Genomic DNA, 22,531 nt, shown 5'->3' with positions numbered 1-22,531 from the left:
CAGGACTTGCAGTAGTTTTGGTGTAGTGGTAGAACTTGTAGTAGTAGTAGTAGTAGTAGTAGTAGTAGTAGTAGTAGTAGAATAAGAAGAACAAGCATAGTAGGTTCACACTATATAGTAGTGCAGTGGTTAAAAAAAAACAGTCCAGTATGACGGTGGTGGGAATTGCAGTGGTAGCGGTGTATTTGAAAGTGGATTGTTCTGGTTTGCCTCAGGAACAGCGTGTTTCCATTGAAGTGGTTTTTGGCCACAGCAGATACTTGGCTAAACTATCGGTCTATATAAAGTTAATTGTCCCATCTGCTGAGGTTTAGTGTCATAAGTGCCTGGCAGGGGCCAAACACATCTATTGGCAGCTCCCTCAGCTCCATTTTAGTGCTGATATAAAAGCTTAGATTAGATGTTTATGTCCTCACACAGATGGTGTGTGTGTTTTTAAGTGTGACTCAATCAGCCTGATCTGACCCCGAGATCACACTTGATGTATTGATTGTGCTTCTCCCCAACGGAATTTCATTCATTATGAATAAGAATTTAACCTCAGCGTACCGATGCGTTCTCTGCATGCATAATTTGAATTTTAACCACCTCTGTGCTTTTGTTTTTTTTTTTTACTCTGGCATTTGAGCAGTGAATCATTTTTTTAATAATGCAGATTGTCAGTCCCATATTAATGTTTGATGTGTACAATACTGCACTGAGTTTGCAGCAAACAGGAATTGTGTTACAGATGAAGAGTGTCAACCGACCACATTAGCATGGCTTGCTTCCATCTGCTGGGCCATTCTGAATTGGACTCTGAATTATTGGTGGCATCTGTAAATTTGTAAATTGGCAAACTGAAGCCATCTGTAATTCTGTCAACATTTGGATTGCTATTTTAGGTTTTTTTTTCCCCATTGTAAAGTAAAACTACAGAGCACAGTTAATTCAGAACAGGGAGGCTATCTTATTATCCAAAATCAAGGTTATATTCGTTAACATTTGGTGAAAAAATACCTGAAAATACAGCAACAAATTCCCCAGTTTAAAACACACACAGAACAAAGCTGGTCAGCGGCATACATTTTTAATTAAAGTTTGTGAAAGTCATACAGAAGAGAACCAGTTTGGCTCATAACTACAGAGACAGCAGAGCTACAGTGAAGGAAGAGCTCCAGGTTTTGTGAAAATTAGATCAGAGGACACGACTACTAAAACTAGCAGTGCAATAATCAATATTTCAAACACAGTCAAGCAGCATTTAACATTCTGCATGTGAAGGTATGAATGACACTATGAATACAATGTACAAAAATAATTACTGACATAAAACTGTACAATAATGAAGACACATCCACTGCTCAGTCAGAGTGGATGAGTTGTGCACCCTTTGGTGTGACATAGCTAAGCTCTCCTAAATGATTCCCATGCAAAGCATGGCTGAGTTGTCTGGAGGCAAGTTAGTGGGCTCGTGACTAGAGGACTGTTGATACAAGTCTCTAGACAACCTGAGAAAATCTGTACTAAGGCAATAACTCTCTTCTCTTGGCAACGTGCCTTTTAAGTAAGGCACTTAACCCCCAAGTGCACCAGCCAAAAGCAGGTTGTGGTCATACTGGGAGACTGCCTGGTTAAATTAAGGATAGAAAATATCTTTACAGTACTCTGATATCTCTTCAAAATCAATTTCTAGTAAAGTCACAAGTATTCAAGTACCTGAAAGTCACATTGTCCTTCAGTCAGTCAGGAACAAAGCTACAGGGTTGGTGTTTAACCATTAAGCACTATGGTTGCAGCTACTGAGTGAAAACAAACACAGCACCAGTAACATTAGTCTTCCTGATGAGTAAATAAATGCACCTGCCCTGCAACAAGAAGTCCAAGAACTGTTCCTCGAGATTCTTGGCTGGCTGTAAACATTGAAGGCGTTAGTGATCTTCTCCTCACAGTAATTTCTGAAATGAGCCAAGAGAGGATTGTCCACTACTGTCCATGTAAACTGGTGATCAGCAGCTAATAGATTTCCTATTACACCTTGGTGATGAAATAAAACCTGAAGGGGCCAACAAACGACAATCAGTTGAAAATTAGACAGACGTTCTGTCACGTACTTAGTGCTCAAAATGTTAATGTTAAATTACAGTCCCTGTATTCAACATATATTAGCTAAAATATAAATAGCAATTGGGCTTTAATACACAAGTGATGGGGAATTAGGCAGCATGGTCACATCTGGGAGGGAAAATTAAGGCTGAAATAAAAAAAATACAGCAGCGGCCGACTCCCACCACAGGAGGGCACTGTAACATTGGCAATACAGCTTCACTCATTCACTCTGAAAACTGGTGTCCTATAATTAAACCAGGAGGCACATTTCAACTGTTAATGTCACGAACAAACAATGGAAACCACAATTTGTTAAAAACGTACAGTCATTAGCAATCTTCACATTGCTGCCTTGTGTTTTGGGGAAGTTAATTTAAGTTTCAACAAACTTAAATTTGTGTTCTTAGGTTTTTCAGGAAACCCTTAATTTAATAATTAATAAAACAAAGCACCAATAGTTTGAAACCACATTTTTCACTTCAAGGATCAACACCTGAGTGTTAAAACAGCATGTTGGCACCTATTCCGTCTCCTCACACGTCTAACTGGTTGGTGGGTGGCCGACGTCCAGTCTCCTCTGTGCAGAGCCTCTTTTTCGGGCAGCGGGTGCAGCGCTGACTACACTTCCCAGCGTGCCTGGGGTCTGGAAGAAAGCCTTTGAGGCAGATGGTGTGGTTTCCTTTGGAGTATGTGGGGTCTGTGAAGGCAGAGGGTGATGTCAGATGGGAGAACATTTACAACACAACCTGCTCCAGGTAGTTACATTAATGTCACGTACTGTGGGGTTTCTTTGGAGATGCATTCAAAGACTCTCAGGTGTGACATAACTGTCAATGTCATAGCTCTTTACAGGTGACTTGTTAAAGGTCCAACTGCTGACTACCAAATCTCAAAACTTGGGGCGTCTCTCGTCAAATGACAACTCGGCCCCTGCTCACAACTCTATCACCAGACTACGATAAAAATACTGTAAATTAATGGAAAAGATAAGAAATTCTAATGAACTCAAGAAAATATAAAGTCTCTGCAGGGTTTAAAAGAGAAAATACTCTGGTAACTAACACCTGGATGTTTCATGAAAGCACCACTCTGCCTGTATTCAAAGTGAACGTGGGGGGAACGAGAGGACATCCCTGATTTATGCCTCATTACAACACGGCCATTGACCCATCACATTGTTTCTAATGCTGCATTAATTAGCCATCCATCCAGCGCCTCAGCAGGTCATCTAAAGCGACTGTTTGAGAAGAGCATTGCAGGCAAGAACATTAATCCCTATTCAACAACTTGGAGATTAATCATCTTGAACTGCTAAATGAGTAACTGTCTAAACGAGTAAATGAGGGGAAACCTTCACAAAACAGATGCAGCACTCATGTCAAGCTGCGTCATGGCATTTTGCAAGTGCCTGGTACCAGAAAGGTCATGTATCATTATGACGGCAAATGATGTCGGAGTTAATGCGTTTTCAGAGCAGCGATGTGTGTACGTGTGAGGAGAGCTACAATAGTCCTTACCAGTGGTTCTTGTGTGTTGATGGTGACAGTGTGACGTGGTCCTGAGGGAGAATGTGGAGTGCCCGACGCTGACCCGTACAGCCCGTTCTGTTCTGGAGTGGACGGCGATGGAAGCGGGGACCTGCTCATCTCTGATGTGGCAGCTGCCAGACCGTATGGTGCCGCCCCCACCATGAAGTGAGCAGGTGACATCACAGCAGGCAGGCTGAAGCTCAGTTTGTTATGGGCGTCGGAGCCTTGCTGCTGTAAACCGCTGGCCACCAGGGGGTAGTGGGAGAGGGCTGCGGAGGGCACCAGGACGTAGGGCAGCGCCAAGGTGGGAACGCTGCTGGGAGGAAGTGCTAGACTGGCTGGTGGCTGGCCGGCAGAGAGGAGGAAGTTGAAGCTATTCAGACCTGTAGATCAGGAAAACACACATTTAACTGTATTGTAACCATACTTTATTTAACTTTATTTTAACTAGTTTATTTAGTAGTTGAGTATTTTAGTAGTCCACAGTTGTTTAGTGTTGTTTTCAAAATATCTATACATATTGCATATCGTGATATCGCCTAAAAATATTATTATTAGACATATCGCACTGCCCTAAATCCAACAAATAAAAAACGTGACGGTTTTTAGTTAACGAAATTATATCTATTTTACTCTTATCTTGTGCTTATTAAGGTTTTAAGGGGTAAAAATTATGAATTAGGTACTGTTTTTTTTTTTTATTTTAAGTAATTTCCCCAAAGGTTACTCATACTAATATTGTTTACACTCTCTAAGTAAACTTCGGTCCCTCTGGGATTTTCCTGCCTGTAGGAACCTACTGGCACAAACAGCCTCCCCTTCGTCAGTTTTAATAATGTGATTCTCCCACAAGACTTCCAACACTTATTTGCTTCTTGAAGCTTCCTAAAGCTCCAAATTAACTCACCCCTGTTCTGAAGAGTCAATCTGTGCTCAAACAACTGTTTTGTTTTACTAATGTTTTAAATACTTTTTAAGACAGAAATCAGTTAGTTTAGATACGTGTTTGTTTTTTTTAAACCTACAATCTTGATAAGCTAAATATGGGAATGGGAAGAACCAGGTATCACTACATCATTACTACACATCAGAGGTGTTGATTTAATAAACCCAGAAACTTGCACCATTATCAATTTTCTTAACATCAATGTAATGTTTCTACATGCTGCATATGGTTATAGCAACAGATTATTCTTGATTGAGTGTCAAGAGTTTTGACAAAGTTGTGTATGTACCTGCGTTGTTGGGTACATAGAGGTAGTGTGATGGTTGGGTGGGCTCGCTGCTGCTGGCACCTTGACTCTCATCGGGCACCCGGTGATTTGGGGAAATCCCGCTGTTATGCGTTTGTGAACACTCTGCTGCTTCCCTTTGAGGTTCAGCTCTCATCTGGAGGGAAAACAAACTTGAAATAAATTAACCTGGACCAGCTGATGGACATTTATAATAGAAGAACCACCCTATTTTTACTGTATCCATGTAACCCCCGATGCATGGCACTATTCCTCCTCTACAATCCACCTTGAATGAACAGTTTATATTATAACGTGTAACAACTTAGCTCAGTACTTAAAACCCTCGCCTTCTAATGACATTAACTTCTGCAGAGTCAATTTCTTGAAGCAAAGGTGCAGTGCTTTAAGTCTCTTCTCCTAATCTACCTTCTAAAAGATAATCTAATCATAAAAAATTGGACTTTTCCAATTACTGGAATCGTGTGGCCTGATTAACGACTAGGGTTTCCAATTATCAAATATCCCATACATTACTAATATATAGTCTTTAATTATACCAGGCAGGAGTTATCCTAGTCAGTGAGCGTGTAGTGTTTCATATTTTCAATTTAACGGTCTGCTCTCCAGAAATACTAACAGGATCTTGTGACTGTGGGTGCAAAACACAGAAAAAAGACTTTATATAACTCTAGTGAACCAAAATAATTAAACTGGTCTCAGTAAAGTAAAAATTTCAACATACAAGTAAACGCATCAAACAGCACCTCACCTTTTCACATTCCTCTAACCCAAACGTTCCCTTCTTCTTCACCACCGCCCCCTCCTCTTCCCTTTCTTCCCTCCTTCTTTTCCTCCCCTCCTCAGACTCCAACCGAGGCGATCTCTGACCCTCAGGCATCTGCTCGGGCTTGTCTGGCGCCCTGTACAGCATGACCACCGAGGGCTGGGACAGGCTGGGCAGGTAGGCCAAGCAGTGGGGAGAGGGGGAAGGTGCAAAGAGGTGCTCTGGGTGGAGGGAAGGTGCCAGCAGGGTGGGATGAGCAGAGGATGGAGCTAATGGGTTGCTGCTGCTGGTGGGACGGTTACTATGGGGGAAACAAAGAATTAAAACATGATTATTCATCAGAATTAAAGCTTTAATTCTTAGCTTGAGCCTGACTGGGCCTGCAGGTTCTAGTCCCCCCCTAACTGGCCACCTCCCAGCTATGAACCTCCAGCTCTTATCCTGTGGGCTACCACTGCCTCTGGTGCATTCTTACCCAGCTTCATGTCTAAAATATTCCTTTTCAACACACACTTCTGAGCCCTATTATCTCCCTCCCTCTGAAAACACTTAACAGCCACAGTCTTGGGGCAGCTGTGGTTTGGCCACAAGCAAGCCAACCATAGAAATAACATGAACTACTGTGTACCGTTTCTATGGAGCCAATGCATACACGCACAGGAGACAAAAACTATTCATATCCATAGCTTGCATGTAACCTAAAGCTACAAACACACCAGCCAATGCAAACACTGGCAGTGATTGTGAAATATTATGTATGGAAGAGTGAGATTAAAAACCCCTTCAGTGAATGGGGAGCCTTTGCATCTTATAACTAGGTCACTGTAAATAGCTTCTAATGCCTAATGTGACAGTACAAACTCACTTTATTCATTTAGATGTAATAGTGTAGCTTCAGTCTGAACCGTTTATAATATAATGACTTCATCTTCCAACAGCTATAGGACCATTTGCCCTTGTTAAAAGCAGCTGATGTGGATTTTCTCCAGTAATACTGATAGACTGGCAAAGGTTAGCAAAAAGAGCAACTATGTGCGGTAAATAGTTTGGCAGTAAATCGGTGGTAGATGACTGTAGATGAATCTAAACCAAGAGAATGCAGGGGTGATACAGAGTATCTGAGTGTGTGTGTGTGTGTGTGTGTGTGTGTTAGTATTAACTCACTCAGCGCTGTTTCCAAACTGCAGTCGACACACTGCATTGTTGCTTGTCTTTCTGGAGTAATCCACGGGCTGGTTTGGCAGACCTGCAGTGTGAGGAGAAAACCATTCATCCCACAAGAATAAGAAAATCTTCTGATGTCATTAATTATTCCGTTTTGACTGACTAAACAATGGCATGGACAAAAAATGTCTTACCCGTAATGTCTCGTCGTGGACTGCAGGGTGCAGAGTTGATCAGCCGCTGTACGGCTGCAGAGGTTGGTGTGATGTTGAAAGAGGCATGCCGTGCCATCTTGGCTCTTCTGAGGTCCTGGCCTGGCTGCGTGGCCTCAGGCAGCGCGGCAGCCGCCAGATTCACAGTATGTTCTACAGCTGAGGAGCAGTTATCAATGAATCTAACACCTTACAGATGACACTGATGCATCTTAAAGGGATAGGTCTGATTTTTTTTATTTGTATGAGGCACTTATCCATAGTCGGTGTACTTAAAAAAAATTGGAACTATTCCTTTAATCACTGTCAAAAGCTTGTCTTTAATTCTTACCAGCACTTCCAGATTTTTTAAATTCAACGGGGCCAAGCCACTTGAAGGCCGGCTTCCTGCCTCTCTCCTCACGCACATGGACCTTCTTTATGAGGCCCAGGCTGGTCAGCACATTTGCAATGTCGTACAGTCGCCGCACCTTAGCTGAAGATACAGGGATGAGGTTTAGTTTTGATTACACAAAAGAAACAGCAACTTATACTGCAGGACATATTGTTTAACGCCTTCTTACTTTTGTATTTGCTGTGACTTGACGAGTCCTGACTCTCCTCGATGAGGATCTTCGCCGCTGCGTCCAGAGTCACCGTCTGCGTTTTAGACACCAGGAACAGCATGACAAACTTCTGGCTCATGATGCGCAGAGATTTGTCTTTCCTGTTGCCAGTCGCCCAGGACTCTACATAATAAAAGATAAGACGACCTTATTAATCAGCAGGGTCGTTGCAGCAGCAAGGAATAATGACCTGATCATAATGCATGAGATTAAATGTGCAGCGGATGCCTTAATAACACCATTTCTGCTGTAGGTGTTTGTTGTTGTGCTGCTCAGCTGCGATGACAGCTATTATGTATTATTATTACTGAGGTCATCACATCCAACCAGCCACAACAAATCCAGCAGACATGAACCACTCAATGGGCATCATGTACCTTTGTTAACTACCTCTTTGCCACAAGCACTATTATTATCCAGACTAAACACACATACCCTCTTAATGAGAAGCTGTGTGCATGTGTGTGTACATGTATGAGGAGTCGCTATGGAAACTAGGCTTGTATTCATTCTTGTGGGTTTGAAGGGACTGATCGTTCAGCTGTCAAGATGATTTGGTGGAAGGTGCTCCTTACATTTTTAGATGTGCGGCATTAAACAGATGGTTTATACTGTAAGTGCAACAATAAACTGCAGCTCCTTTTATCACCACCATTAAAGCATGCAAAGGGTGCTAGGAGAAGGGGATGAGGAAATTCAAGCTGGTGGAAAAGGTAGAAGATGGTTTCTTTCTTGTTTTCCACTCTAAGTTTAGTCTCTCAGTTCATTACCGTTGCCAGCGTCCCCTTCCGCTCCGTCGTCCTCGCGCCCCGGTCCAGCCTCCCTCTCCTCAGTGGCCAGATCCACCTGCAGGTGGTAGCCCTGCTGCCGACCCCTCCTCTGCAGCTCCTCCAGCGTGGCCTCCAGCCGCAGACGACCGTACCAGGTGTAGCTGTTCTTGGCAATCCGACCCACGATCATTAGAGACTCCAGCACGTTGACGATGTCGTAGATCCGCCTCCGCTCCACTCCTGAAAAATTGAGTACAAGAGCACAGAAATGACCCACTCGTTCTTGGATAATATATGCTCACATCTGAGTAAATACACACCAAATGGTCACTGTTGTGATTAAAACGAATGAAAGTTATAAAACTAAAGAGCCTTGCAGCTCAGCAACCCTCCATTAAATGCAGTGCAAAAATACTCTTCATATGAAAAACAAGTATCCATAGCAACTGTGCCTAAATCCAAAGGCAATAACATAAAAACTTTATAATGCTCATTAAACGGACATTAGCTGCTGCCATTATCATCTCCCTCCCACGAGGTGTTTACAGCAACAGCACAGGCAGTGGCTGGGACAAGTCCAAACTCTCTTTCTCACCAAGATTGGTCGCCACCTCATCCAGAGAGATCCAGATGGGGCTGTGTGGCGGTGGGTAGTCAGGGTAGAGGGCCAGGAACTTCTGGCACAGCAGACCCAGGCTCTTCTGCTTCCTGCTCGGCTTTTTGTCCGCGTCATCCTCTTCCTCCACAGCTTCAAACTGGACAGACAGACAAACGTATACATAGACAGATGATTAACACTCCTCTGTCTTGTGCTTTACCAATAATTAAGAGAATCTGACATCATGTAGCATACACATTAACACACATCTCAGTTCAGAGCCATTATTTGCTTTTACACTAATGTCTACAAGGGCACATGTTTTGGAAAAGAATTAAATCCTGCAATCCTGATAAGGCTGGAAAAACCTTCATGTCGGATTTAAGAAATAATCGTATCACAAAAGCTCAGTGACTTCAGGCTCCGGCTGCCACTTTATATACAATATGACTTTATCTATTAGGCAAAACTGAGTGTTTGTATTTGTGCTTTTGAAAGCTCACAATCTTGAGAGCTCAGCTGCTTATGTGAATAAAGTGAGGGAAATGTGTTTACTCCATGAACATTTAAGACTTGAAATTTTGGGTTCCTCTGAGGGCATTTCTTTAATTAAACTATCAAACAAGAAGTGCAATCTGGCGGATTTTCCCCCAGCTGACAAAGAATAATTTTCGACAAGAACAAAACTTATCAAATGCCTTTTTGGCTGTTGTAGAAACTGTATTTTTTAATGACATAGTTTTAGTTTAGTTTAGCTCCCATTTCACGTACCTGACATGAGTCCTCCACCTCTGTATCCTCCACCACAGTATCTGGACTCGCCGGCTTGTCCTTCTCATTCTCTATGGGTCTAAACAGCACCTTCTTCATCTCTCTGTCCCGGATGTCTGGGCTCGCGGCACTGATGAGCATCTTCAGATTGGCCGTGGGCGTCCAGGGTTCGGCCAGGGCTGTGTGTTTGATGGGGGTGATGTGGGCAAGGTCAGGGGTGGCACCTTTTCTGGTCATTAGCAAAACGGGAAAGGTGGAATCGGCAGATTTGGCTGGCGTGGATTTTCTCCAATCTGTGCAGATGTTTTCCTGAGATGGAAACAACTGTGTTTAGAGTTTCAAACATTTGCTTATACTGGGTGAATGCCCACCTGCTGCTGCATAAACTCAAATCTCCATCCAGGAGTTTTATTTTGGAATATTATCTTGGTCAAATGTTGACACTTGGCTAATGAATCTGAGTGCTGCTTCTTTGAATAAGAAATCAAGTACTTTCAAGCTAATCACTGACTTGTAGACACTTCAAGATTCTCTATTCCACTACTTTCCAACTTAGCCTAGCCGTTTCAAATCCAAGAGCCACCCAGGCCACAGCTCTAATAACCTTATCTGACTGCTAAGATGCCACCACATTACTCCAGACATCTGTCTCTGATCAGCCTGATTCTGCAGCTCACCCTCAGCTGCATCATAATCAAACCTGCCACTCTGCTGAGACCCCACCCAAGAGATCAAGGCCACCTTAGCCTTACCTTTTGTTCACTTTGGCCCCCATCCTCCTCCTCCTGCTCCACCCTGAGACTTTTCCTGGGACTCGTGAGGTCTTTCAGTGCTAGACATTCAACTTCCATCTGGAAAAACTGCAGTCCTAAAAGTTAAATAAAGTCAGAAACAGATTATCTGACTAGTATCTAAGTGGGGGGAATGTTTAGGTTAAGGGAAAATTAGCATGTACAGAAAACTTAAGACGAGTGGTCAGCTGAATTTGGCGCAAATAACATCAGCTAACTAGCTCTTAGCAAGCTAACGGCTATAACCTAGCAATCAGCCCCATCAATTAAGTTTGGTTATTGCTAATATGACCAACTAAACTGCAGCTAATGTAGCAAGTTTGGAACTGGATGTTTTATTACATGACGTTCATTAATTACGTTAACTCAATGTAGCATTAGATGTAGCCATGACAGTCTCCACTTAATAAAGGGCCAATTCACTCAAATTAGTCCCTACATTTAGGTGTGGCAAAGCCTTTCAAAGGGAGTGACTATATAACTGACTTATTTATAGTCACGAAGGCTAATTTAGCTTTAATTAGCTACTTAGCTAACATTACTAGCTCAGCTGACGGGCATACCATAACTATAGAAGGAAACCGCTGGAGGGAAAACGTCATTTCTTACCTTCCTCCACTCCTGAATGAATGAGCTATTCCAATGTGGCTCTGTGTCCGGCTTTAGAGGCTTGTCAGTGCGCAGTTTCTTCAGACTAACATAACAGCTAATTTCCCTCTTCAAAATAAGCGGGCAGTCCTCCTCAGCACGTCCCTCCAGTCCTCTGAGACTCCTGTCCGAGTAGCGGAAAACTCTACACTGTCCCGAGAAGACTCCAGCATCACCCGCTCAAGCTTGTTTTCTGGCGCTCTCAGGCATCTGGCTGACTCCAGCCAATCAGCGCCCGGGTCAACGGTGCGTCACTCAACCTCCAGCCAGTCAGCGTTGTCGTGCTCGGGTGCGCGCCTCAGCTTCTACCAATGGGCGTGGATGTTGGCCACGCCTCCCAGAGTTGTGTTGGCGGGGCAACCGGCGCGCTCTGTCCAAGCCTGAGGGAGGGTAAAATAATGAGAGGTCTCACTCCGCAGCTATTTTCTCAAGCAGTGGCGGGGAAAGTTGTGTCATACACACTTTTAGGTGGTTTATTTCTAACAACTCGCATAAACAAAGAAGACCCTAATACTAAAAGCTAAGATTTACTCGAGAGAGAACAATTTAAGCTTTGTAGAAGTCTATCAGGAAGAAATGGAGCTTGATGCAATTTTGTCTTTAAAAGAACTTTACTCAACACCTTTCCAGTACAATTTGAAAATTAATAGATGTAAAATCAACGTGCAGCATTCTGCTTTCTGGGGAGATACAGAAAGGCAAAGCCAGTGGTGTAGAGCAGTGGTTCCCCAACTGGTGTGTCCCGGTCCAAAAGCGGGTGGTGGATCGAATATGAATGGACGCAAGTGATTCGTAAACGTGTCAAGTTTATGAAAAACACACTTTATTTCATTAGTACAGTTAATTTCCAGTACAGAAATTGTATTCTAAAGAGCTGCTTTGATGGAGAGTGGATGGATAACCACTTGACCGGGATGGTAAACTAGTTCGACGACATGACCAAATGCAAGTATGCACTAAATGTATTTCACTCTGTTGACCTTGCACTAAGGAGAAATCTAGACCCCGTGGCTGGACCAGTTGGGAACCACTGGTGCAGAGGATGTTGATTCGGTGGGTTTACTGTAGATGCGTCGGTTACAAGGGAGGAAGTGGGTATACTCTCCAATATATTTCAATAGTGTTTTGGCTGATAGGTGGGTATACTGTAAAACCGGAAAAAGAGGTGAGTATAGCTATCCACAGCAGTGTCTGTGGGCCTCCCACCTGTCCTCTCTTGATCCATCTCCTTTTCATGCACCTTTTACAATTTCTTGTTTTTACCTGGTCAGTTTGCTTGCTTTCTTTCTGTTTTTTTTCTATTCCCAATTTCCTGGGTAAAGACATGACGGTATACGTTGGTGCTCCAGCAGCATAAGCAGTCACTCGAGCACTCAGATTAAACCCACAAACACTTGCTAACATCTGGGTTTTTAATACAGTGAGAGAGGTTTTATTTGGCATTAAAATGACTCTGCAGTAGTCTCAGGTATTTATTGCCTCTGGCTCTGATTTACATTGATGGGAACACTACACGCGGATGAACGCATGAATTTTAGCTTCTTTACCGGCAAGATGCAATGACGAGGCACCACAAAACACTGCCCGTCTCTGCCCAAGCAGCACTCAAAAATCGATCCAAATTAGTCTGCACTGAGTTTAAAAGAGACTAATTAGCTGTGTACACAGCTCTGGTTTACTGGTAATGGAAAAAGGAGTCTATTGCCTATTTTTAACAGGTTTACCCATGTTTAAATATCCTGCATGCACGTGTTAATTTTGGTGGAACAGGGGTGAAACTCGGCTCCAGGTGGATTTAAAGGCGAGTCCTTGTGTAGAGGTGGGTAAGCCATTTTGTAGGGGCCTTTAGAGGGCTTCCACTATTTCTTGTAAAGATTTCAGTCTTTCAATTGATTCATTTAGGCAATTCAAATTTAGTTATGGCAGTAATTACTCAAAAACAAAAAAATCAACCAAATCCATGCTTTTCACTCTAGGCTTTTCAAGGAGCCCCCTCCCGTTGGGGCCCTGAGTAACCAGCCCCACCTTCCTCCCACCCTGAGGCCCCTGGTCACAGCCGAAGACAGCTGTGGAATATTTAACAAGCCATTCACAGTCTAACATTAGTTAAGTCATTTCAGTAACTGTCGATACTTAGTGCTGATCAACTTTTACACGGCTGAAAACAGTATTCTAAATACCATAAAACTGCCATACTACGGCCGTGGTGCTCATGACGCCCGAGTTTCTTCGTTGTACACCGATTTTCTTTTTCAAACGAGTGACTCATCGTCTTTATAGACGATCTTTGACTTTCAGCTGAGAAGTTTGGCTTCCCCCCTGCTCCTGCTCCTTCTCCCACAGTGACACCAGCGTCACGTACTAAAACCCCGCACATAGAAACCCACTATTAATACCTTTAACCTAATCACCCGGGCTTTGTCTCCGCGGCTGGCTGTAATTAGCTGTGCAGTTGAAACAGACAGATGGGAAGCCGGTGAGGGAGGAGGGGACAAGATCAGTGGCGCTAATATTACCTGAGCCACAGCGCGAAATGCTGTGTGGAGGGAGACAGCGCAGGGTCCCGCCCTGCATGCAAAGAGGCTGTCCGGGGACCAGCCCCAAGTTGTTACATAATAATAGACCGCAATACACAAAATCTGCCGCCAAACGCTATTCAAATCTGGGCAAGTGAAGAAGGAGGGAAACAGTCATTTGAAATACAGTAAATCTGTGACACAGTTTACAACTTTTCTATAGTCCCAAACAATTAATACACATTAGTCTGCAATACTGATGAAGTGGATCCCTTCTTTACACTGCATGTTAAGTTTTAGATTTAAAAGATCAAATGATACATATTACTTTATATTATGACAGTGGTTTCTTCAGTGGGGGCTGGGGTCCCTCAGGGGGTCCCCAGACAAATGTGAGGGGTCACAAGATGATTTAAAGGGATAAGCACATGATAAAACACACATGAAAGAGCGAATAATTTTACCTCAAATTTAAGGTAAAGTTGCAGTGATTGGAAAGTTGCGGCAATTGCGACATCCTGGGGGGACTGATAAGCGAGAAGAGGATAAACTGATCTCCAAAAGGCAGGAAGTTAAAGATCGAACATGCTTTTCAACATTTTAAGCAAGATTAGTGTATCATTTTTGTTTTGTACAATTTTAGAGTGGAAAAAAAATGAAAGGAGCGCCCACAAAAATTTGGGCACCCCAGGACATGAGCTCTCAGACAACTTTTACCATGGTCTCGGACCATAATTAGCTTGTTAGGGCTATGGCTTGTTCAGTCATCATTAGGAAAGCCCAGGCGAAGCAAATTTCAAAGCTTTATAAATACTCTACCTCCTGAAACCTTGTCCAACAATCAGCAGCCGTGCTCCTCTAAACAGCTGCCTAGCACTCTGAAAACTAAAGTAACTAATGCCCACAAAGCAGGAGAAGGTTATAAGAAGATAGTGAAGTGTTTTCAGGTAGCTGTTTCCTCAGTTGGGAATAAATAAATGGCAGGTAACATGAACTGTGGTCAAGCTGAGGTCTGGATGACCAAGAAAACTTTCTGAGAGAGCTGCTCATCAGTTGCTACAAAGGCAAATCAAAACCCCCATTTGACTGCAAAAGACCTGCAGAAAGACTTGCATGCAGCTGTAGAAAGAGCAGCAATCACAAGATCCCAAGCCCATACAATGCAGTCAACCTTCTCATTATGCCTACTATAGTTTGTATTTTGGAAACAATGTCAAGAATGAAATTCTTGCCTGACTTCCTACTTCATCAACCTTGGATGTGCATTTCGGAAGATGAGATTGGTAGGCGCTGCATGCATATTTAGATTTCAAAGGAGACTGGCAGTTTTGAGAAATGCCTTTGCAACTCTACTCATACTATAAGACCACGTTCTGAAGTGAGCTTGACATACCCTGCCCAGGGATGGTATACAGTGTTGATACTAATCAAACCAGTTGAACTTTGTGTCCAAGTATATTCAGATCCTTGCCTGGGTCCCTGATGTGAAAGCCTTCCAAGCAATTAACCAACCTAACAGAGGCACATCGGGTTCCCAGACTAATCCAAGACTTGATAAATATCTAATGAATAACATGCCAGAATTGGCCCAATTTCAGGTGCCAACAAGGACCCACAGTTCTGCTAGCTGAAGCTATTCACAGCCTTAATCGGCCCAGGTCATTACTCTAAAACCTTCCCAGAGCTGGTGCCAGAACACAGCTAACTGTGCATCACTCAGCAACCTTTGTCCGATTTGGTTACAGCAGCTTAGTTGGGTGGAAGGCAAACAAAGTTGACAAAGTAAGTCTACGGAAAAATCACTGATAATCATTTTCCTTTTTGGTATTCAGTGCAGTGTTGGTATTCTGTTTGCAGAGTTTGACGTATAAGCATTGTTACCGTAATTATTTTGAACATCAAATCAAATGAAACTATTGGAAATGTCTAATTGCAAATTTGCAGATGGCAGCTCTGGCTGTCAACACTTGTGAAACGCTGATTAGGGTTACACTAATAGCTGCTGATCATCTTTGTATGAGCATTGATTTTGAACTCACAAGGCTCACTATGTCATTACGCTCCCCATTACCCACTCCAATGTCTTTCATTGTTTGAGAATCCAACTGGAGCCCCAAACTAACCACACAAAGAGGTTTAAAAGCCACAATCAAAAGACAACTCTTAACTGAGTGAAGTGTGAACAGATTTGTTACTCCAGGGTAATGGACTTGGCACTGATGCTCCTTTCAGCAGTATTCTGGTTTACATCTCAAACAGAACAGCACTTAAACTTTTTGACCTGGTGAAGCTCTGATTGCTCTGTTACTATAGCTCTTTGCTCCTCCACAGCTCAGTCTGACAACATGTGTGTGGATAAGGCTGGGTTGGGGTTTTGGCAGATTGTTCCTTTTCTACTTCTTGTGTGCTTCTCTTAACATTAGTTAACAAAAAACCCCACCTATGTACAAGTAACTGACCTCAAAACTATTATAGGTTTTGAATGGGCAGTAATTCTCTGACAAGGGTATTGTGTGATGTATTATCTTATTTGAAACAGCAAAAAAATTGAGAAAATTACACAGCAAATGTAAAATATTACCCAAACAAGATTTTGATTCATGCCTGATAATTCTTTCTGGCCCTGCTTGTTTCTGTGCTGCCTCAGCACTGTTGGTGAATAGCATGCTGGGATTACCCACAGTTGAGTGGAACAAGTTCAGACGTGTTCTCTGAGGTTTGTTCATGAAAGTCATTCTGGGAAATATTAAAAATCCCACAGATCATGTCCCAGGTGAAACCATAAGTCAGTGTTGTTTTTGCGTTAAGTCACCTATGTACCTACATCCCACATGAAATCAAAAATCAAAGTTGCGTTTTCGTTACATTATGTTACATCACTTACATACATGCATCCCATTTGAAATCAAAAGACAATGTTTTAACGTTACGTCACGTTATGTCACTTGCGTACCTACATCCAATGTGAAACCGAAAAATCAGTCTTGTTTTAACGCTACGTTACATCACATGCATACCTAAGTCCCATGTGAAACCAAAAAATCAGTGTTGTCTTAATGTTATGTACGAAAGTGACATAACATATGTCCAGAGTGAAACCAAAAATCAGTGTTTTAACATTACGTTTCATCATTTACGTACCTACATCCTGTGTCAAATCAAAAATCAGTTCTATGTGGAACCAAAAATCAGTGCTGCTAGCATAGCGGTTAGTGCGGGAACCCCATGTACAGATGCGATGCCTCACTGTAGTGATCGCAGGTTCGACTCCGGCCTGCAACCCTTTGCTGCATGTCATCCCCCCAATCTCTCTCTCACCATTTCACACTGTCCTGTCAATTAAAGGCAAAAAAGCCCCCCGCCCCAAAAAAATCAATGTTGTTTTAACATTACATCACTTACGTACCTACGTCCCATGTGAAACCAAAAGTCAGTGTTATTATAACGTTACAGTACATCACTTATGTATCTCCAACCTGTGTTAAACCAAAAAATAGTGTTGGTTTAACATAATGTTACATCCCTTATGAACCTACATCTTGTTTGAAACCAAAAGTCAATGTCGTTTTAACATAATGTTACGCGTACTTATGTGATAAACCCAGCCAAGTAGTGTTGTAGCCTAAACCTAACCACAACAACACAAACCGAGCGTTACAATGTGTTGTAGCTGTGCGTCACATAGATAGCCTCGTGCGTTGCTATGAGACTATGAAGGGTGTGACAAAGCTTCAGTAATTCACGACCTGGGAACGAGAATGGGTTCATGGCCTTGACTTGACTCAACTCACTTTTGGTACCAGGTCATTTTGTATATAGAATGATGGTAGCTTAGCTATTTAAAAACGGTGGGTTTTGTGCAGGATGTTTTGTGTCGTACAAGTGAAGATTCTAGTGCCCATTCTCTCTGACCAGTGGTCTGTAGCATTTTAACTCCACCTTCTAGTATCGGCTCAAGTCACCTAGAATTTTGCGTTAAGTGGTACTAAAACAGGACCCAGGCGCTATGCACAACTTTTGCTAATGGAAAACCAATAAAGAGGGAGTTGAGTTGAGTTGTGCTGAACTACGTGGTGGAAATGCAGCTTCAGTGAAAAGCCAACAGCCTAGAGCTGTACAGTGGACACAAAGTAACTCTGGGAATACATTAATCATGAAATGGATAAAGGGCAGACATTTCCTGTAACCATCAAAGCTGCATCTTGCTAAATTCTGCTTTGCTGCCTTCCTCTGTCCACTTGTCTCTCTTCTCCTGCCCTTTTCACTTACTTACATAGATGTAGTTTTTCTTGCCTCTGTTTCGCTGCTCGGTATTGCACACTGACCTTTTCTCAAACTGCTCCCCTGGAAACTTGTAACGATCCACATTGAGCTCAGTGCAGACGTTTTACAACGTCTGAAATGTCTTACATCTGACACTGGCATTTAGTAAAGGCTTCACACACGGTCTGAAGTTAGCTTCCCAAGTGTGGCCTGCCCTCCATCGCAGTGTGTCTTTGCGCTTTGCCGTCACATATTCTCGTTTAAATTACTCATTAAACAGATTTTCTGCATTATGCTCCTTTCAAAAGTCACATAGATATGTAACGTTGACCCTTGGTGACTTTTACGCTCTCTGCAACAGTTTTTGACTGGTGCTGTGAGACATTTTGGACATTTTTATATGTCTGCTGTCAACTCAGGCTGGAGGGGGGGACATCTGCAACTAAAGTACATTGTTTATGTCAAGGCAAAAACATGAAAAAGAAATCACACCGATAAATGCGAGGGACAAAATCCTTGCATCTAATGAAATATTCCTATAAGACCCATAAAATCACTGTATTTGTCCCTTTGAGCTACAGCAGGTTGGGATCCCATCCGTCATCATTAGCTCTTCCCCTACCTATAGTGCCTTCTGTGTTCATCACCATCCACATGCTCCCAAAACTTTTACGGGTGGCTTTGTTAAAATAGAGCAAGTGTCCTCATGTCTGCTGAGGACCAGGATGTAGCAGCAAGTATATCTGTCATCAGTATGTATAGGTAATAATTGGGGTGACTGGTATTGTAGTAGTAAAAACTAACTGAAAGCTGCTCCACAGAAATTTGCATGCATGTTACATGTTACTTTCAAATGTCTGCAAGAAGGGTAGTAAATATTAAGCTTTATAACTTTATTAAGGTTTTTAAGGTTTCAAAAAAACTCCAAAAGCTCAAATTTCCTATCAGTTCCATTAAAACAGATTATTTAGATTTTGATCATATTGATGCAAACAAATCAATCAATCAATTGTATGTATAAAGCCCAATTTCACAAATCACAATTTGCCTCACAGGGCTTTATAGCATACGACATCCCTCTGTCCTTAGGACCCTCACAGCGGATAAGGAAAAACTCCCCAAAAAAACCCTTTAACAGGGGAAAAAAATGGTAGAAACCTCAGGAAGAGCAACCGAGGAGTGATCCCTCTTCCAGGACGGACAGATGTCTGAAACAAACAACAAAATAATCTTATGTGTCGGAAATGGCGCTCTGAGATATTTCAGTCAAAGTGGGTGACAATCTGACTGACAGACTGCCTTCTGTTTAGCAGTACCGTTAGCATGGCTAAAATATGTACTTATAAACATGTGGATTACAGCAATATATAGTGGTACAGTACAGCCAAGAACAAAAGAGTAGAGGTTGAGTTTATGAAATCTTGAAAGTTACTCTTTTTAAACCTTCTTTGTTTTGCTTTATTTGACCTGAGCAGGTTGGCGTGTATAGCATGTCGGCCCTGAAAACACATTTGCCATTACTAAAAATCTAACAAAACCTAGAATTAAACAACAAAGCTATATGTTGATACATAACACACACTGAGACATATCCAGCATTCACACGCAACACTGATATTTGTGAGTGGAGACAAATAGTGGGAAGGGAAATCAAGTGACAAGTGTTAACATATGGAAATGAAATGCCTACATCCCAAAGACACACACTGAAACTCGTTAGCACGTAATTATCACCTCTGTGATCTGACCCTTGTTTTGAATGTTACAAATACTTTGTGTTAAATATGATCTATAAATACACCTGTGTGTAGTATGAGGATTTCATTACAGATTTAACTTTTCTACAGCTTCTTGAAACAAACAGTTGTTAGAGACACTGATTGGAGGGAACTGAGGTGGGTCCTGTAGTCTGAGGACAGTGTGTGTGTGTGTGTGTGTGTGTGTGTGTGTGTGTTGGGGGTTGGGGGTTGGGGACATGTGGGACAACTGATTTTGTGCATTTCAAAGTATATGAGAGTATACTGGATTGCCAAAGTTTTAGGCTTTAGATGCCTGTGTAGATGTGGCTTATCTTCATTAGTGATTATTCTGCTGACTTTCTGTCCATACATGGTGATAGATGAAATGTTAATAGAACCTGAACTCAATGGTCCAACACTCAAGTCTATTCAATGTACTGTTGTAAAAGCAAAAAAAAACAACAACAAATATTTGCATCTGAAAAGCTGGACTTAAAATGACCTAAGGGTTTGATTGTTTGTCAAAACTGTTGCAGGCGACTCTTTGTCCATTAACCAATCAAGCCATTATTTCAGCTTTAGTGTTCCTGTGCTGAGCTCTCAGCCAGGCAGGTTGTGACTTGCCCTTTTCATGTTGTCAGGGAGTCAGCTGAAGCTGTTTGGGCCCCAACAGCCAAAAGTGACCCCCACCTCCCCCTGCTTTCACTCGTCTCTAACATTTGAGCCATGTCACAACACAATACACAACTCTGATTGGCCAGGGATGGCTTTGTGAGTCCTAAGATACCGATCTGTCAAGTCGCGTGACAGATTAGTTACAACACAAAGCTCAACACAAAGACTGAAGTATTCCTCTACTTGATTTACTACTTGATTTTTGGGAGCAAAAACTCCTGGTGAATATCTTCGGATTTTAGTGTCTGTTAAACCAAACGAGCAGTGCTGGAAAGTAACTAAGTACGTTACTCAAGTACCATACCTAAGTACAACTTTCAAGACTTTGTTAAACTTTTTTTTTTTTTTAGAATGTATTATTACAGGTTTAAGATATGATACAACTTTGATTTCCCTGGGGGAATTTAACAAGCTGCTTAGCACTATATGAAATAAATAAGATGAGCTTCACCTGTACCAGCTGCAACATTAAAGTGATGAACGCAATAATGCATCAATAATTATTATCCAGTAAAATCTATATGAATCTAAAATGAGCCATTGCTCTTAATAAGTACATTTAATTGTGGTACTTTAAGTATATTTTGATGCTAATACTTTTGTTCTTCTATTTATGTAAGATTTTGAATGCAGAACTTTTACTTGTAGCAATATTTCTACACTGAGGTATTACTGTTTTTACTAGAGTAAAAAATCTGAGTACATTTTCCACCACCGCAAATAAGCAACATCAACTTGAATTTTGGTAAACTGTGATTGCCATTTTTTGTGCGACGCTCAGCAGTTTCATCAGGTGTTAATCTTGCAGCTCAGCTACAGTGAAACATGGATGCTAAACACATTGTCATCAAAGTTTCTGTTTCTGACTTTATCTTGAAATATCGTAGTTTAGACCCTAATCTGTTTGCTTTCAGGATTTTTTTCAGTGTGATTCTGAAGTCAGGATTTGAGCACCATTTCTACCCCTGTAAAATACTCCTTCTAGAGTCATCCCCTGCTTCCATTTGACTTTATCCATTCATATAGCAGCCTACTATGAGTGCAACTATACGATTAATTGCTAAGCAACATTGTCAGCAACTTGTGTCTTGAAGTCATGGATTATAGCTGACTTTATTATCCCTGTCAGGAACATTAGAGTGCAACCAAACACAACACTGTCCCACAAAGGTGAACAACAGAAACTGCATTTTTTAAGGCCAAAAGTCATTATAATGTAACTTTATGAGTGTATCTCCAGTACAGTCTTTCCCACAGAGAGGTCAGAGGTTAGGACTCAGGTATAGTGCTGCACACTGAAAGGTGCTACCTGACTATGCTGCGGTAGCTTTCCAAGGCTGATCACTTATCTGAACCTTTGTGCTTATTTTCTTTCCTCATCTCACGTTTCCTCTTTGTTTAATTTAAAATAGGTGTTGTATTCATCCTACAGGAGGTTAGGGAAGTGAATGAATGTTTGATCACCCGCCACCTCTGGAGTCTCCCCTTGATTAATAGCACATTTAACAGCATGACTCTCCTGCCCTCCCGCCACCTCTTTGCTGTTTCTTCCTCTGCAAAGCATTTCCTCATAAAGCAGACAGAAGATCAATAGCACTTAGACGTCTGATGGCATTTCGATGTCTTCATTTTCAGATTACATGAAGATGGATATTTGGTGGATATCACCTTGAAATGGTGTTTTAGTGTGGTAGTAGCTTGAATGAGAAAGATAGCAGCTCTCTTAATCCTTTTATTCTTCAGAAACAAAAAATATTCAAAGTAAATATATATATTTTCTTTTATGGAATTTTATGTGAATCTCTGTGGGACAAAGTTTTAAACTGAAATGCAGTGAAATAAATTACAACAGCCCAAAGGCAGACATTTTCGTATGTCAGCCAATAGGCTGCAAAAGAGGTTTATATTACCAATCATGAGTTCTGCTGTAATAAAGTCCATTGGAGAATTGGTGAAGTGAAACAGACACATAACTAGAAGTACTTAGAGCGAGTGTCAATCATTTTATTCTGAGTAAAAAATAATATTCTGACCATATCACAGTTTCCAAATGAAGTCTGTGGTGATTAACTGTCTTATCTTTAGCTGTAGTTGTCAGCCAACCAATTTAGCACAAGATATCTAATGACTGGCCAGTTAATAA

At 41.8% G+C, this 22,531-nt stretch overlaps 1 protein-coding gene across 2 annotated transcripts; it reads right to left on the bottom strand.

Moving 5' to 3' along the window:
- Nucleotides 1-1,062: 1,062 nt before the first annotated feature.
- e2f7 (E2F transcription factor 7) lies at nt 1,063-11,359 on the bottom strand. 2 transcript variants are annotated; one of them, XM_049566164.1, is made up of 14 exons: nt 11,157-11,359; nt 10,509-10,624; nt 9,757-10,065; nt 8,983-9,142; nt 8,388-8,627; nt 7,576-7,740; nt 7,344-7,487; nt 6,995-7,171; nt 6,801-6,882; nt 5,622-5,937; nt 4,853-5,006; nt 3,606-4,000; nt 2,582-2,785; nt 1,063-2,035 (listed from the first exon to the last, which is right to left on the bottom strand). In XM_049566164.1, the coding sequence occupies exons 2-13, from the start codon at nt 10,605-10,607 to the stop codon at nt 2,630-2,632; spliced, it is 2,397 nt and encodes a 798-aa protein (XP_049422121.1). In that variant the 5' UTR covers nt 10,608-10,624; nt 11,157-11,359; the 3' UTR covers nt 1,063-2,035; nt 2,582-2,629. The 2 variants fall into 2 exon arrangements, with proteins under 2 accessions (XP_049422121.1, XP_049422120.1); XM_049566163.1 differs by having other exon boundaries at nt 1,063-2,785.
- Nucleotides 11,360-22,531: the final 11,172 nt, after the last annotated feature.

This window comes from Epinephelus fuscoguttatus, linkage group LG22 (assembly GCF_011397635.1).
Source record: "Epinephelus fuscoguttatus linkage group LG22, E.fuscoguttatus.final_Chr_v1".
NCBI lineage: Eukaryota > Metazoa > Chordata > Actinopteri > Perciformes > Serranidae > Epinephelus > Epinephelus fuscoguttatus.
The sequence above is the reverse complement of the archived record's forward strand: the minus strand, read 5'-3'. Positions and strand labels throughout refer to the sequence as shown.

Excerpts from the sequence above, each read along its gene's own strand:
- e2f7 (XM_049566163.1), bottom strand. The coding sequence starts at position 10,607 with ATGGAAGTTGAATGTCTAGCACTGAAAGACCTCACGAGTCCCAGGAAA. Across the intron at positions 8,628-8,982 it reads TGAGGTGGCGACCAATCTTG|GAGTGGAGCGGAGGCGGATC; the intron begins GTGAGAAAGAGA and ends TCAATTTTTCAG. Across the intron at positions 2,786-3,605 it reads TCAACACACAAGAACCACTG|ACCCCACATACTCCAAAGGA; the intron begins GTAAGGACTATT and ends CTGCCTTCACAG.